This window comes from Macaca nemestrina, chromosome 6 (genome assembly GCF_043159975.1).
Source record: "Macaca nemestrina isolate mMacNem1 chromosome 6, mMacNem.hap1, whole genome shotgun sequence".
Classification (NCBI taxonomy): Eukaryota; Metazoa; Chordata; class Mammalia; order Primates; family Cercopithecidae; genus Macaca; species Macaca nemestrina.
Window position 1 is genome coordinate 20,487,533 of NC_092130.1, and position 15,857 is coordinate 20,503,389.

Consider the following 15,857-nt stretch of genomic DNA (forward strand, 5'->3'; position numbering starts at 1 on the left):
CACCGGGGGTTCGGCCCAGGCAGCTACCATTGTTTATTAAGTTTCACAGGTGATTCTAATAGTTATCAAAGTTTGAGATCCCTTAAGCTGATTCAATCCCCTCTTCACCAGATATGAGACCTGAAGCCCAGAGAAGCAAAGCAAAAAGCCTAGGGCCATAGAGCTAATTGATGGCAAAGCTCAAATGGGAACTCTGTTGCTCCTGATCACCGGAGCTGTGCTTTTCCCATTTCAATATGCTGGAAGCCTCCTTACCTGTTTGGAGCTATTTCCCCTGCCCCTAAAAGCCAAAGTCTGCACCTTTGATCCATTCCTGCATCCTGCTGAGGCCTTCTCCTTCCTGAGCATGCTCTGGTCACAGCCTCTGCAGGCTGGAGAGCAGGGGCAAAGGAAGAAAGGAGAAAGACTCAGTTCTCTTCCAAGACTTTAGTAACAGGTGTGAGATTGGCAAATGAGTAGAGAAAGAGAAAAGACACAGTTATACTGAAGGGGAGATTGGGGTTTGGTTTGTACTGCTCATAGCTAACTTACATTGAGCATCTGCTATATATCAGATACTGTGCTAAGTCCTTCCTATACATTAGTGCAAACTCCATGGAGCAAATATTAATTAGCCCCATTTTGTAGATGAAGAAACTGAGGCTCATACAGGAGTAGTCATTTGGCCAAGGTCATATGGCTAATGGGAGGCCAAATCACCTCCATCAGCTCCATGTACAACCATGATCTTTGTAATGGCCCAATGCCGTGTGAACTGTCATCCATTGTAAACCCAACAAGCCTGTGAAACAACCCTGAGACCTTGGGAAAGAAAAGCAAGCTTCCCTGCAATGGTATGTGATCACGCCTGGGGAGTAGAACTTTTTCAAACGCTTTCCACTTAACACTAACCACTGAAAATATTTCTGAAAGGCGTTAGCCTGCAGGCCTGCTTTAGAAAAGATGACATGGAGAAAAGGTTAGACGGCTTTTGAAAATCTTTTTCTTTTTTTCTTTCTTTTTAAATGGAAACGTGATATCCGTTTGCTTCCTTTCCATTTGCCTTTTTCTCTGGAAAGCATTGTGTCTTCAGAATTTATAGCTGCTTGAGGGATTTGGTTATATTTGGGTCTGACCTGAGACTCCAGTGTGATTGTAGGCATATGTGATCCGTGGCATGTAGCAGCTGTTACCACTCCTGATATCATGGCACATGACTGTGTCATGATAACCTCCCTCTCTTCATTTTCTGTAGTGTCCCCCAGGGATAGGAGAAGGAATCAAAGCAGATCAGTGCCTCAGAGGAAGGACAAGAGTTTCCCAGGCCATGTGGACAGCATGTGACAGATGCCCCCTTTTAGGGTTTACCTGCTAACCAGGCCTTGACTTCTTCCTTAGAAAACATCAGGTAACCTTTTGAACAATTCAGTTAGTGGGACCACCAAACAAAAAGAAGATGAACACGTTTTCATAAGAGGGGGAGGACGCACTGAATTCCATCTTACCAGGATTAGGTGTCTGTCAGCTAAGGTGAGGGGCAACTATAAATTGATTCTGGGCATTCCATAAATCACCAGAGTTAGAAATATTTTTGGGTAAAAACTAAAAATGTGTGACCCTGTAGTCATCTTCTCTTTCATATCTCAAGCTTTCAATAACTTAAAGTCTGCTTGGGGCTGTGTGGCTGTAAAATGCTCGTATTAACTGATAATGAATGTAGTATATATGGGTGATAGCTGTCAGTGAAGAGGGGAGGGAGAGAATGCAGCCTCTGCAAAGCTCTTGAGAAGCGTGGCTTCTGCACTAGCCCTGGAAATGCTGAATGAATGCTGCCTTTCTGTGTATGAGCTGCCTCCCTGCTTCCCAAATGCCGCATCTGCAGTAACTACAAACTATTTTGTATGCTGCATTAGTGACGCTGCCTTAGCCGACACATCATTACTACTGAAATAACGCCGAAGTGATATTCAAGTCCAGTGTCCTTTTTAATTATTAAACCGAGGCTGTTGAGTGAGTCATTCCCCATACCAGATTTTCCTTCTGTGGTTCTATTTCTAGAAGCTAGTACCTTAGCGTGTTCTACTAACACCTGAGTTGGTTTTTAGCCAGCTCCCCAGTCTGCAAAGCCTTTGCAGAACAAACAATATTATTCAATCTCCAAACACGCACAGACTGCATAAGAAACAAAACCCACAAAAAACTTTAGAGTAAGCTCATCAGTAAACCCAAGGTCCAAAAACGCCCAGTTCCCCTCCTGCTAGTCCCCAACTTACCAAGCGGTAGAGCGATGAAGAAGGGTAGCCAGCACAAGATGAACATACCGACCACAATGCCCAACGTCTTAGCTGCTTTCTTTTCCCTGGAGAACTTAAAAAGTTTGACAGCTATGGAACTCCTGGGGTTGTGGCCCTTGGCCTTGGTACTGCTGAGGGTGTCCTCGTGAAAGTTCTTGGAGTGGATCCTCAGGGTCAGCTCCTTGGAGTTGGACATCTCCTTCATGACTCCTGCCTCTAGGTTCTTGGTGGTTCTCTTGGCCACTATATAGACACGGCAGTACATGACTAGAATGACCGCCAGAGGGATGTAGAAGGAGCCCAGGGAGGAGAAGAGGGCATAGAAGGGTTCTTCGGTGACCCCACACTCCTTATCATCGTTGGGTGCGGGCTCCTTCCACCCAAGGAGAGGCCCGATGGAGATGACTGTGGACAAGACCCAGACGCTGAGCAGCGCCAAGATGGCCTTCCTCCGGGTGACCAGCGTGGGGTACTGCAGAGAGTAGCGCACCCCGATGTAGCGATCGATGGAGATGGCACACAGGCTCAGAATGGACGCTGTGCAGCACAGGACATCCACGGCTGCCCAGATGTCACAGAAGATCCGCCCCAGCACCCAGTAGCCGAGCACCTCTAGGGCCGCTGAGAAGGGCAGGACGGTGAAGCTCAACAGCAGGTCGGCCATGGCCAGGTTGACGATGAAGTAGTTGGTGGGCGTCCGCAGGTGCCGGTTGCAGGCCACAGACAAGATGACTAGGATGTTGCCCACGATGGCGAAGAGGATGAAGGCGCCCAGCACCAGGCCCACAGAGATGGCCCTGGTGATGTCCAGCTGGGGCAGTGTGGAGTTGCTCGAGGTCTGGTTGGGGCCAGTGAAGTTGGCATTTTTCAACTCTCCCCAATGGGCAGGTGCTGATGTGTTGTGGCCGGTGTCCAGATCGGGATTCATCTTAGAGTTCGCCCTCCATAGCCAGGGGGATGATAGGCTCGGAAGGGCTGCGGCGAAGGCTCCTCAGCTGCCCTGAAACTTTGCTTCCCCCGTGGTCTTCTTCCCAGAGGCGCCCTTCTGGCGTGGAGTCATCTCCCCCGGGCAGCCCAGCCCGGCAGCACGTCTCCTGCCTGCACCGAGCCGCGCGCTCGCCTGTCAGAGGGAGGCGGAGGAGAGAGAGGGTACGAGGCGGCAGCTCCAAGTTTAATGGTCCACGTCAGGCGCGCCTGGCCGGGCTCGCGGGGGAGCGGCGGGGAGGAGGGGGCGGCAGGGCCGGGGGCGCCCGGCGGTGCCCGGCTTGCGCGGGTCTGCGGACCGTGGCGCGTCCTCCGCCCAGCGAGCGCCGAGGAGGGTCTGCTTTCAATGAGCCGCCTCTGGGCTGACTGCACGGCGGTGACATCAGGCGGGGGAGCCCGGCGCCCTGACTCCGTGCGGCACTAGGGGGCAATGCGGGTCCAGCCAAGGCGCCCGCAGCCCCGACGCCGCCACCCGGGCAAGCCGGGAGGCCAGCTGCGTCCCCCGCCGCTCCCAGGGCGCGCCCCCTGCGGGGGGCTGGAGGGGAGGCAGGGGCCGGGAGGGCGGGACCTGGGCGTGGAGATCGCGGGTCACCCACCCCCTAGGCGGCCCGCTGGCGTTATTTTCCCCGCTAGTCACTCTTCCTTGTCAAAGGTGGGTTGGGGGCTGCCCCTGTAATCGGGGCTCCTGGAGTCAGGCCCCGGATTTAACGGGATATGCAAATTGTCCGGCACCTAAAAGAGGGAAAGAGAATTGTAGGGTTAGGCAGGTGGGAGGGACTTGAGTCGAATCTGAGGCCAGCACTCATCCTTCATCTCGCTCCTCTCGTCCCGTGCAAACTCTTTGGCCCCAGTAAAATCCGGCTTCTCTTCATCTTTTCATTCGCTCAGGCATTCACTCATTTATTCAGCCGATTGTTACTGAGTCTCCACTCTCTGCCCTGGCTCTAGGCGCTGTGGACATAGCAACTGAACAAAACAGACGGACTCCTGCCCTCTAGGAGTGTACCTTCTCCCCACAGAAGACAGACAGTAAACTAAATAAGCAAATGATGAGGTGTGTAATGTGATGACAGGTGTTAGGCTGAAATAAAGTAAGGAGAGGGAAATACAGTGAGGCGTTTGTAGGGTGGATTTGAAATGTTAAGTGGGTACTTGGGAAGTCACTGAAGTGATATTTGAGGAAACCTGAAAGGAATTGAGGGAGGAAGCGAGCTGCTATCTGGGAGTGGGGTTGAGGGAGGTCAGAGACCTGGGGAAGGGACATAGAGTATCTTGGTTATTTGTTAAGTTTTTTCCTTTCTGTCTGAGATCCAGGTTGGACATTCAGTCAAAGGGATGCACTCCTAAAGGTGGGTGAATGGTACTTAGAAGAGAAAGTATGGGGAAAGAAAGAAAGAAAGAAAGAAAGAGAGAGAGAGAGAGAGAAGGAAGGAAGGAAGGAAGGAAGGAAGGAAGCAAGCCAAAGAACTTTATGTTAGTTCACATTTATCCAACAATTATTATGTCCTAGACAGTGTGCTGAGTTCTTTTTGCGTTTTCTCATGACTCTCATGAGATAAAGAATATACTCTGCATCATTTCTATTTCATGGATGGGACACCAAATTACGGAGAAGTTTAGCTGTTTGCCTAAGTTCACAAAGCCATGGAGGAGAGCTGCTGGGAACTGAACGCAACTGTGGGGTCTCTCCCAAAGTTGGATACTCAGCTACTGTGTCACACTTTTCCCCCTGGGGCAAGGTAGGGGATGGAACCACTGTTGTAGATGGAGCTGCCTTTTGAGTAGTTAATTTTGGGGACTGAGTCATTGGTGCTGGGCAGGGACTCCCATGAATTGAGCGCTTACTGATACCCATGCATTTACTCATTTTCTTTGACTCTTTACAATTCTTTGAGAGAAGCATAACCATTGTTCATTGACAGATGAGAAATAGTGGTTCAGAGAGAGTCAGTTGATTCCTGAGGTCATAGGCTAGCAGATATACGGCAGAGCAATGGGTAGTGGCAGCTGGAGATTGAAAAGTAAAGCCTGATACCTTCTTTTACTCCAGTTCACAAGCCTGCATCTTGGGTTTCTCATCTTCTGCTCTTGATAGTCGTTATAACTTGATATTCACGGGTAGGGAAATCAGAAGTCACTCAGGGTGACTTACATCTAAGCTTCTCAATGTAGAGGTAAGTTCTTAACCTCTTTTTATTTTTATTTTTTGAGAAGGGAGGCAGGTGGTTATGACAGACCTTTCGAAGGTTTTAATTTACTCCCAGCAAAATGCACAGACTCTAGAAATGTGCAAAATACACAATTTCAGGAGGTTTCCCTCGGGTTAAGAAATCTATGGTAGAGACAGCCCTGAAAATAGATTTTTTTTTTCTATTATAATTAAATTGCCCTAAGCTGTATTTGAAAATTTGAAAATAAGAGATTCACAAGTTTATAATGATTTAGATCTTCAGACGCTCTCAGAACCCTGGTTTGCTTATCTTCCTATGTTGGAGGTGGTGTACTAGGGAAACGGACCTGGCAAGCCGGACAGGTGCAGAGCTGGTTAGCAAACTCTGTTTCCCTGGCCTACAAGACAGTGCTCCTTCTGCTACTGCAGCCACTCATGACCTACACAGTGGGGTGTGAGACTGGAATAACTTGGAAGCCCTCTGCCAGGGGTCTGTATTCAAAGAAGAGGCTGTCCTTGGTCCTGGGTGGCTCAGACTAGTCTGTCTGCAGATAGGAGCCAGCTTAGATGATTTTTGAGATCCTGTAGCTCCAGGTGGTCAGCTTCTCTTGCTGGATAAAGTGGCCCCTGAAGGCACCTGCTGTCCTTTCTCTCATGTATTTTCCAGGGAAGGGGTCAGAGTGAGGTATCATGAACTCAGTTCCCAACATTCCCAATGTATTTTCAAGTCTAAGATAATGGGGCTTCTTTTGAGGTGGTTTACTTACAAGGGGGGAGGGAGGAGGAAGAAAATACCAGTAACCTGGCATGTAGCTGGCATTAGCACAAAGACAGGGGTGTAGGGGAGGGTAAGGGTGGGATAGAATAAAGAGCAAGTTCCAAATCCACATTTTGATTGTGGTGGCCCATTTCCCACTTCCCTGGGCATTAATTTCACCAGCTATTGAACAGCCAGCAACACACCATTGAATTTACTGAGGCTGTGTCTACATAATCACAGTAACCAGCTGCAATGTGAAAACTCAGCCTATCAGACATTTTTCTGTGGTGGCAAAAGGCCAGGAGGAAAAAAAGAGCAAATCTGAGATTCAGAGATGGTTTATCCTCATTGTGAAAGAAAATAGTTTGTTACCTAGATGAGAACTTATGTCTTGATTCAGGTGTCAGGATGTGGAAGAAATTATTGAGCCAGATTGACAAGTTCAAAATCCTTGCAGGTTTCAGACTTGTTGTCATTTACCAGTGTCTTTCGTGAAGACAAAACAAAGATCTCATTGTAAGGAGAACAGGTATTAGCCTTAATAGCAGCCATGTAGCAGGACCCCACTCAGCAACCTTTGCTAATGGTGCTTTCCTTGCTGCTCCTCCCCTCCCTTTGCTGGAGATGCCTCTTAACCCCTCTGGCTGATTTTTGACCCATGGACTTGACCATTTGTTTAGGTGTCATGAGAATACAGACGATATTTCATTTTCTCGGTACTCCCTGGGGCAAAGCCAAGCACAGAGCTCTGACTCACTCGACGCTTGTGGAAGAAGAATCTTTTCATTATCCGTCTTATTGCATTAGAAACCTCTGATGTTGCAGAACTCCCGTTTCTGTGAACCCTCCAGGGGAAGCTGCCACTGAAGTTGACCTGTAGGGAAACTGAAGCTATGGGAGATTCAAGGATCTGCTTAAGATATCTATGGGAGGAGATCTGTCATCTGTGATCATGCAAATTTTCATGGTGCTCTCTCTAGCTTTCAATTTGACCAGGCTTATAGAGAAGCATGTACTCTGTGTAAGCACCATGCTAAGTACCGTGGGTGAATCAACACTGAGCTAGGTTCTGTGGGAGATGATGATAACGCTAAAGCACTTTTAAGAGGGTACCTACTGTGTGCCAGGCACTGTGTTAGGCAATCTATGCGCATTTCCTCAACTATTCACAACAGTGCAAGGGAGGAATTCTTTCCATTTTACAAATGAGGAAACTGAGGTTCAGAGAGGTTCTGTGACATGGCCAAGGCCATTCGGTGAGTAAGTAGCATTGGTATTCAAAGCATTGTTGTCTGGCTCCAAAACTTGCATCCTTCTCTCTGCACCAGACTGAGATTAAAACAAGAAAAAGGCAGCAGAAGGCTCAATGTTAGCCTGAAGGAAATAACAGCAGAAAACAGAATGTGACCAGGGTCCTGAATAAGGCAGAGGTCAGGGAGGGGAGGGCAAGGGAGAGCTGTCTGGGAGAAAAGGTTCCTCCGTGGAGCACCTTAGGTTAGTCTTCCTTGCCTTCCAGGCCAGCACTTGATCTGCTGAGGGAGTTGAGAGCTAACTTGGATTTTAACTGCACTTCTGTCATTTAATGTTTACTGTGACTCTGGGCAGGAGAGTGAAGTGATGAAGAGCCTGGATCAGACATACCTGGGTTTATGTTCCACTTCCACTAATTTATTAGCTGTGTGTTCTTGGGCAAGTCACTTAACCACTCTGGGCCCAGTTTTCTCACCTGTGAAATGAAGATCAGAATAGTTCCTAGCTCTACAGGGCTATGGTGAGGATGACATGTGAAAATGTGTGTAAAATGCTCAGCACAGAGTAATAGTAATACTATCTGCTAGGAGTTAGTGCTTGCTAGGTGCCAGGCGTTGGGCCCAAAGTGCCTTCTGTATATTATCTTATTTAATCCTAATGATAACATTATGAGGTAGGTACTATTATTATTGACATTTGATAGATGAGGAATCTGAGGCCCAGAGTGGTTAAATGACTTGCCCGAGGCCACAGGACTAACAAGTGGCACAGCTGAAATACAAAATACCCAGTAAATGAGGCTAAACCCAAAAAAGGAATTGGAGGAGTGAGGCATCTGCTTTAGGAGGTACACTAGGGCCTGTGGGGACTCGAAGGATAATTTTTGTCCCAGCTGTACCCTGGTGAGAGGATGAGATGCATTCTTTCTTCTGGGTGGGGTACATTAACTAGAGCAAAGCCTTCTCTTCTACCTCCGAAGGCAGAAGGTCAGAGGCTCCCAAGAGGGAGGAATTTCAGCTCCTTCTGGAAGGGACTGTGTTTTCTCTGTGGTCATTACAACTTGTCACTCTCTGGTGAGTATGCGTTCCCCCAACCCAGAACTTCCAGTCATACAGCACTCCCTGGTAAGACAGAGAGAGCTCAGCGGCAGCCCTTTGCAGCAGGCTGGTAAAGATCAATTGGCAAGTCACCCAGGGGCTGAAAGTCACCCAGGGGCTGAATGCACATCACATGTTCGGGGAGAGTCCAGGAGCTGGGGTGTGAGGCGGGGGCTGGGGTGTGAAGGCACAGGGTGCCAGAGGGAGAATCCCAAAGGCCTGCTGTCTCTGGAACTAGAGAGCAGATCCATTCTCTCTTATGCCTTCGTGCTATTCTGGTGGGACAGTGGAAACAGGCTGCCAAAACCCACCCATGCTGCTACAGAATCGAGGGCGAAGGGAAGTGTGTGCTGCTTTCTTGAATGACTCTGGCTGACCCTTGCTGGCCGTGGGCTTGCCACTGTCACTTTGCCCAAAAATCTATGATGCCTCCAGAATTTCTCTGGGAAAAGATCTTTAAGTTGCAGTCTGGTTTGAAGGTGGGCATGCCGCTGTTTGCCCCATGACCTTCTCAAGATAGATGTCATTGTCCACATCACAGATCCAGGGTAGGGAGCGGATAGAGATTTTACTGGGGCAAAAGTCCTCCCAAGCTTCCTTGGTATTTCTACTGCCAGGATCTGTTTCCCAACCACATGTCCTAAAGTCATCAAAGGTTAAAAAAACAAAACAAAACAAAACAAAAAAAACCCCAGCAAAAAATACCTAGGGCAATAGATTCCTTACAGCTGACATTTCAGGGCTTTGGCCCCTCTGGGCTGCACTGCCACAAGCCAGGATGAAAGACTACAGAAGTGTCAAAACTAGAAAACTCTAGAGATCATCTAGTCCAGAGTCTGCAAACTACAATTCATGGATCAAATCCAGCCTTGTGCCTATTTTTGCAAATAAAGTTTTACTGGAACACAGCTATGCCAATTTGTTTTCATGTTGTCTATGGCTGCTTTCAGGTTATAATGGCAGAGTTGAGTAGCTGCAACAGAGACTGTCTGTCCTGTAAAGCCTAAAATATTTACTCCCTGGACCTTTGCAGAAAAAATTTGTTAACCTTTCATCTAGTCTAACGCTCTTAATTTGCATATGAGAACACAGAGGCCCAGAAAGAGGAAGAAATTTGTCTGAGGTAGAGCCAGGGTCACTAGCCAGGAGATTTGACTCCATGCCCACAACTTGTTTTTGCCACCACTTTCATCTGTTTCTGCAGCATGGCACAGGCTCTGAGTTTGAATCTTGGCTTTAGTTGACCCAGATGTGTGACATTGGGCAAGCTACATAAACTCTTTCAGCCTCTTTATTTTCATCTGTGCCCAGAGGATAATGCTTTCTATTTCTTGAGATAATGCACATTCTAGGTGGTTGTGAAAATTAACTACATATAGTCTGTGTTGCTTAGGCCGGGAGCTGGCTCTTTAAAACACTCAACAAAAGACCTCTACTATTATTATATTGATGTTCTCCGTAATTTATATGTGTTTGTATGTATGTAGGATATGTATGTGTGTGTGTATGTGTGTATATATAAGTTGTGTCTCTCTCACTCCAAATTTCTGAAGGGAAAGGGCCTCCTAAACTAAAGGCCTCTTACCTGTAGTTCTTAAACTTTTGGGTTCTAGACCTGATTGAGAATTTGCTGCAAGCTGTGGATGCAGCTGTGGATACGTTCTTTACCCTCCACTTTTCCTGAATTCCTTATAGGGGCTTCCTCAGTGCCAAGTCCTTGGTAGGGCCCCTTGATCAATTGATTTCCATTTTGTTACTTCTTATTTTTGTTTGAGAAGCCTCTCTGTTGTAACTCTCTTTGTCTAGGCATAACCTCTTTCAATTTTGGACAATAGAACTAATTCAGTGTTTCACCATTTATCATGGAACAGAACTTGAACTGAATGTAGTGAATTGACGCTGGCCTTCCTTGTCCTCCCGGAGTTTATAGTCTAAGATGAATAACGGGAATGTGCAATGGAGGATGCATAGAGAATTGTGTCTGACATTGAACAGGGATGTGAGTTAAATAAGGAAATAAATAAATACATGACACAAATCTCAAATTTCTCCATCCTTTTTCTTCTTCCTTTTTTTGTGCTCTCTGAACCAAACCATCCAATCCTTTTGGGGGATTTTCACTTGTAGCTATCAAGTTCAGAAAAGTCTAAAGGAAGTGGTGGGAACCTTTTCCTTGGGGGCATCTAAAAATTGTATCTGGACAAAGTGTTAGAGCCCAGCTTTGGAGAGGACAGACCAGGCCCCAGGGGAGCAAGGTAAGGAAGTGATGTCAGAAGGCGGTTTCTGCCTCCTCATCTCCATTGTCTGGCAGAGGTGACAGCGTAGGGTCCTGGAATGAGTGTAGGCTTGCTTGGGAAATAGCGTGTGGCATGACTTGGGAATGGGGAGCATAGTAAAGGGGGGAGCAGGGTGAGAAAGGGGCAGTTTCCTTTGCCCATCTTCATCATGCATTGAGGAAAGCTGGGACAGGAAATGCCCAGCGTGTCTCTGCTGTTTACTGGACACCAAAACCAAAAGATATGGAAGGTTGCCTTGGGAGTCCTGAAAAGACAAGGGGAGAAAGAGGCAGTATTTTGGTTTTTTGGCTTCTTGTGACACTTCTTGAGTGAGTGCTCGGGGAATGGGGAAGATATTGTGGAGACTTTTAGACAGGAGCAGCCTGGTGTAATGGCAATTAGCTATGTGGTGTGAATTGCAAGTGCCTGGGTGGGCCCCAAATATTTCCCCTGCCCTTTGGAGTGCTACCCATTTACATTGCCTGCTTTCTTTGGTCCCATCTGAATTAACTCTGACTTACTGAGTGCAGTTATGCATGCAGCATTGTGCCAAGTGAATCCCTATGCATCATCTCATTTAATTCACCGAACAACACTTCCGTGGTATGTCTTAAACCCTTGCATGGCTGTAAAGGAGTCTCTGAAGCTGGATAATCTATAAAGAAGAAAGGTTTATGGGGACCATACAAGAAGCATGGTGCAGCATCTGCTTCTGGTGAAGGACTCAGGCTACTTCCACTCCATGGTGGAAGGGGAAGGGAAGGTGGCATCACATGGGGAAAGAGGAGGAAAAAGGAGGACGTGCCAGGCTCTTTTGAACAACCAGCTCTCACTCACTCCTGCAAGAATGGCACCAAGCCATTCATAAGGGATCCTCCCTCACAAACCAAACATGTCCCACCAGGCTCCACTTTCAACACTGGAGGATTGAATTTCAAAATGCGACTTGATGGGGCCAAGTAAAGCATATCCAAACCATAGCATGGTTGACATCATTAGCTCCAATTTACAGGTGAGAAAACTGAAGATAAGAAAGATTCATTATCTTGTCCAAGATTATTCAGAGATGGGATTAGAGCACAGACAGTCCAGAGAGGCAGAAGTTGTGCTAGGCTGTGTGCTACTGCACAACACAAATGTGTGCCCTTCTCCATGGTGAGGATTGGGAATTGAATCTCTCCTCCTAACACTTCCTGGGGAACCTTCAGTGAGTTTATATCAGGATCCTGCCTTACCTCTTCCAAGAAGGGTGTGAGACCTGATTCAATAATTGTCTTTAAGGAGGGCAAAAATTATTGGTCCCATGATGGCAACCAGCTCTGTGTGTGTGTGTGTGTGTGTGTGTGTGTGAGAGAGAGAGAGAGAGAGTGTGTGTGTGTGTGTGTGTGTGTGTGTGTGTGAGAGAGAGAGAGAGAGACAGAGAGACAGAGAGAGAACACACAGCTATAGATGCCAAAGACAAAGACAGCATGAGAAATGCCAGTTAGCCCTAAGGAAGTAGCTTATTAAAGAGCAAGCTGGCTTCATCCAGACAGATCAAATTCTAGCTCCTGCCACTTCCTGGCTTTGTGACCTTGGGCCAGTTACTTTATTTACTTAAGCTTCCATCTGTTTGTCTGTAAAATGGGGATTTTAATAGTATTAAAATCCACATGGAGTTGTTGTGAAGATAAAATGGAACTGTGCTTGGCACCTAGAAAGCTCTCAATAGATGTTAGTTATTATGGATATTTTTGCATAATCTTAAAAACACACAAAAGATTTCTCAGTATCTGGAGTATTTAGGTGCAGATTTTCTCTGTTAATCTCTCAGCTATCCTTACAGCCCTTTACTTGCCAAATGATGTCACCGATGCATTTTTTTTTCTGACATAAATTGCCCTGAACAAACAGCGGCTGGTAAAAGAACAACAGTATAAATAATAACAGCTAACATTTGTTGAGAACTTCTGTGTACTAAGCATCTGTTATATGCTTCACATGAATTATCTCATTCTAATACAAGAATCTTATCAGGTAGGGAGAAATAATATATCCAGCCTTTGAGATGCAACTTCTGAAACTGCCATATCCAGAGAGCCAGAACTTGTTGGAAATATTTCTATCCACAGTAAGGTTGGAGATCAAGCCGGTTGTGGGTATTGGTGAGCTTGGGGAATGGGGTGTGGCAGGCAGTTGGCCAGTGAGCTTGCTGTGCAGTGGGAGAGAAACCCAGCTCAGTTCAGCAGGCAGAGTGGCAGGTCCTTGGACTATAATTCATGGCCACTGGTGCAATTAGTGTCAACAGGAATTTTCCTTGTGTATCAGACCAAAGAGGCTCAAAGGCTATAAATCATCTCATTGGAAGCTGGCCATTCATACCCTAGAAGGGCAGGGAAGGCAGGGGGACTCATGTGAACCTCCATCTACTCCTAGATACTTATACAGAGGACCAGGTCCTCTGGGAATGGGATGAAGAGAAGGAAGCAAAGGCCAGTAAATTTGTATTTTCAATTAAATCCTGGGACTAAGTGGAAATGAAAAACAGGATTCAGTCTGGAGCTCTCAAGTCAAGCTGGGGAACTTGTCCCTAAAAGAGCTGGGTCATCTCCAGGTGTGAAAGTTTGGCCTTTTGTTATCACTTTAAAACTTTAGAATTTTCCTTTGTTCAGTCTAGGGAACTGCTCACTTTTCCCCTTCCTGGTCCTGCTCCATCAAGAGCCTGGAATTTAGAAAGGAATGTAGAGTGTTGAGTAGGCAAAGGTTTCTCCACATAGCCAGCTATGCTCAAACTTTACAGGGAATAAAAGTCACCTAGAGCAAGCCTTAAGATGCACATTCCTGGGCCCCAGCCCTAGATATCCTGATTCAGTAGGTTTGAAATGGGGTTCAGGAATTTATATTTTTGTAAGTAACCCAATGATTTGATTGTGGAAGACTACATTTTGAGAAACATCATTTTAGTCCAACATCCCCATTTTTACAGATGATCCAGTGGAGGTCATCTGTAAAATGGTTGGTTGAATGTTTCATATAGAGGGTTCTTATACACATAACTTGGTTGAATGTCTCATAGAGAGGATTCTTGGTTGAGTGTCTCATAGAGAGGAGCTAGGACTGTAGAAGTTGTGTAGCCCTTTCCTTATTTCCCAGGTGGGGAAACTGAGGCCAGGCAAGTTACTTGACCATGGTCACTCAGAGCCAGAACCAGAACTGAGGCCTCTAATGTCCAGCCCCATAGTCTTAAAAATAACTATATGCTATTTTCATTATTTAAATATTAAACAAATGCAAGCAGCTTTAAAAAAATTATCAAGGTAAATTGTGCTCATCTCAAAGCTATGGAAAGACATAGAAAATGGAAGGAAAATCACCCTCATTTCACTGTCAAGAGAACATCATTGTTAACATTTGGGCAAATCTTTTCTAGTATTTACACACACACACATGCATACGTGCACGCGCACAACACACATACACGTGTCTGTGTACAGACCAGGTGCCTTTTGTTTGGACCCCAGCCTATTTTTAGCCTCCCTTTGTAATGGAAGCTGTGCCCTGAGTCTTCAACCTGTCAGGCCCAGGCACACCCTCCCCTCCAGCTCTAGGGGTGGACTCCTGACCTAATCATAGCCAAGGAGTACCCAGGTACTCTTAAGATGTAGGATTTGAAGATGAGGGGATGTGAGGTTTGGAGCCAGGTCTGGAGGTGTTGTGGTTGCTATGCAGCCACAGTGAGAGAGCCTGTCTGGGTGTGAATGGAGCTGAGTGAATGTGGCCACCCTTCCCACACACTCCCACGGGAGTTGCCAGAATAATTTCTACCCTTTAAAGTAGCTACTTGGCCATTACCGGTGGATCCAATTCTTAGCTGAAGGACTTTGAACAAGTCACTTAACCACTGAGCCCAGTTTCCTCATCTGTGAAATGGGGTAACACTTGTAGGATCATAGTGAGGATAATATATCACTACTACTACTAATAACAAAAATAGTAGTTAAATTTACAGCTGCTTTTATTAATTGTTTGCTAGATATCAGGGCTATGCTAAGCAGTTTAATATATTGCTTCATTTAGTCTTCACACGGGCAGAGAGTGGAAGGAAGAGGGATTTGCTTATCCTTGCCTGTGTTTGGGGAAGGACTAAGATGCAGGGCCAGGTCCTAGCTGCCCTGGTTCCTGGTGTAGTCATTTGCTAACTGATTGCTTCTGCCTCTTTGAACATTTGGGGTGGGGACCTTGATGCTTTTCAGGGCCTGTTAGCTGGGGACTGCTTGGGTCCTCTAGAGGGACAGGATGCTGGTTCCAAACTGGAGAATGGGAAGGTCTTGCCGGGCTGTCGAGGGAGAGGTGGGGACACTGGCCAGAGTCCTCTCTGTCTGCAGAGTCCCCCTTCCTGGCTGGGCCCCAGAGTTCCCTAGGTAACCGCAGGAGATGCAGCACAGATTCATGGGCCTGCTGTTCCCAAGCAAGTACCTGACGTGTTCTGTCCGAGAGCGACAGTGTCTGATTCCTGTATGACTCATCAGGAGGGGAATAGACACACGCCGGAGGCATAGGAGGAAGGAAAACCCCCACATTCTCACCTCCCACCAGCAAAGGGATGAAGAGGAATCTCTCCACTGCACACACTGCTTAAAAAGCAGGTGTTTTCCAAATTTTATAGGTGGGGAAAATGACGACCCGTTACATCCACTCTTTCATTTGTTCCACGGACATGGGTTGAGCAAGGGCTTTGTGCCAGGCATCATGTTGGATTGTGTGGGAGACACAAACTTGGGAAAAACACTGACTCTACCATCAACTAACTGGGCTGTTGACTAAGATGTGGCAACAGGAAATATCACCCAGGGTGGGGCCTTGAAGAGTGGGAGGGTCCCAGGAGTTAGCATGCCAGTCATTTGTCTTTGAATAGGTTCAACTTCACCTCATGTCAAACATTCCTGTTTTTTAAAAACGGTGGTTAAAAAAACACGTAACATCTATTTACCCCTTTAGCAGTTTTTAAGTATACATTACAACATTGTTAACTCTATGGACATCGTTGTACAGCAGATCCCTAGAACT

The 15,857-nt window shown here is 46.7% G+C and overlaps 1 protein-coding gene across 2 annotated transcripts in view; it reads right to left on the bottom strand.

The window, feature by feature from the left end:
• LOC105482341 (adrenoceptor alpha 1B) overlaps positions 1 to 3,652 on the bottom strand; it is a 57,064-nt gene extending 53,412 nt beyond the window's left edge. Inside the window, exon 1 of one of the 2 annotated variants that reach the window (XM_011742371.3) lies at positions 2,253 to 3,646. In XM_011742371.3, coding sequence (XP_011740673.1) covers positions 2,253 to 3,201 — 949 coding nt within the window. In that variant the 5' untranslated portion in view covers positions 3,202 to 3,646. Of the gene's footprint in view, positions 1 to 2,252 lie in introns of both variants that reach the window. The other variant, XM_024792980.2, reaches the window with a different exon arrangement.
• Positions 3,653 to 15,857: the final 12,205 nt, after the last annotated feature.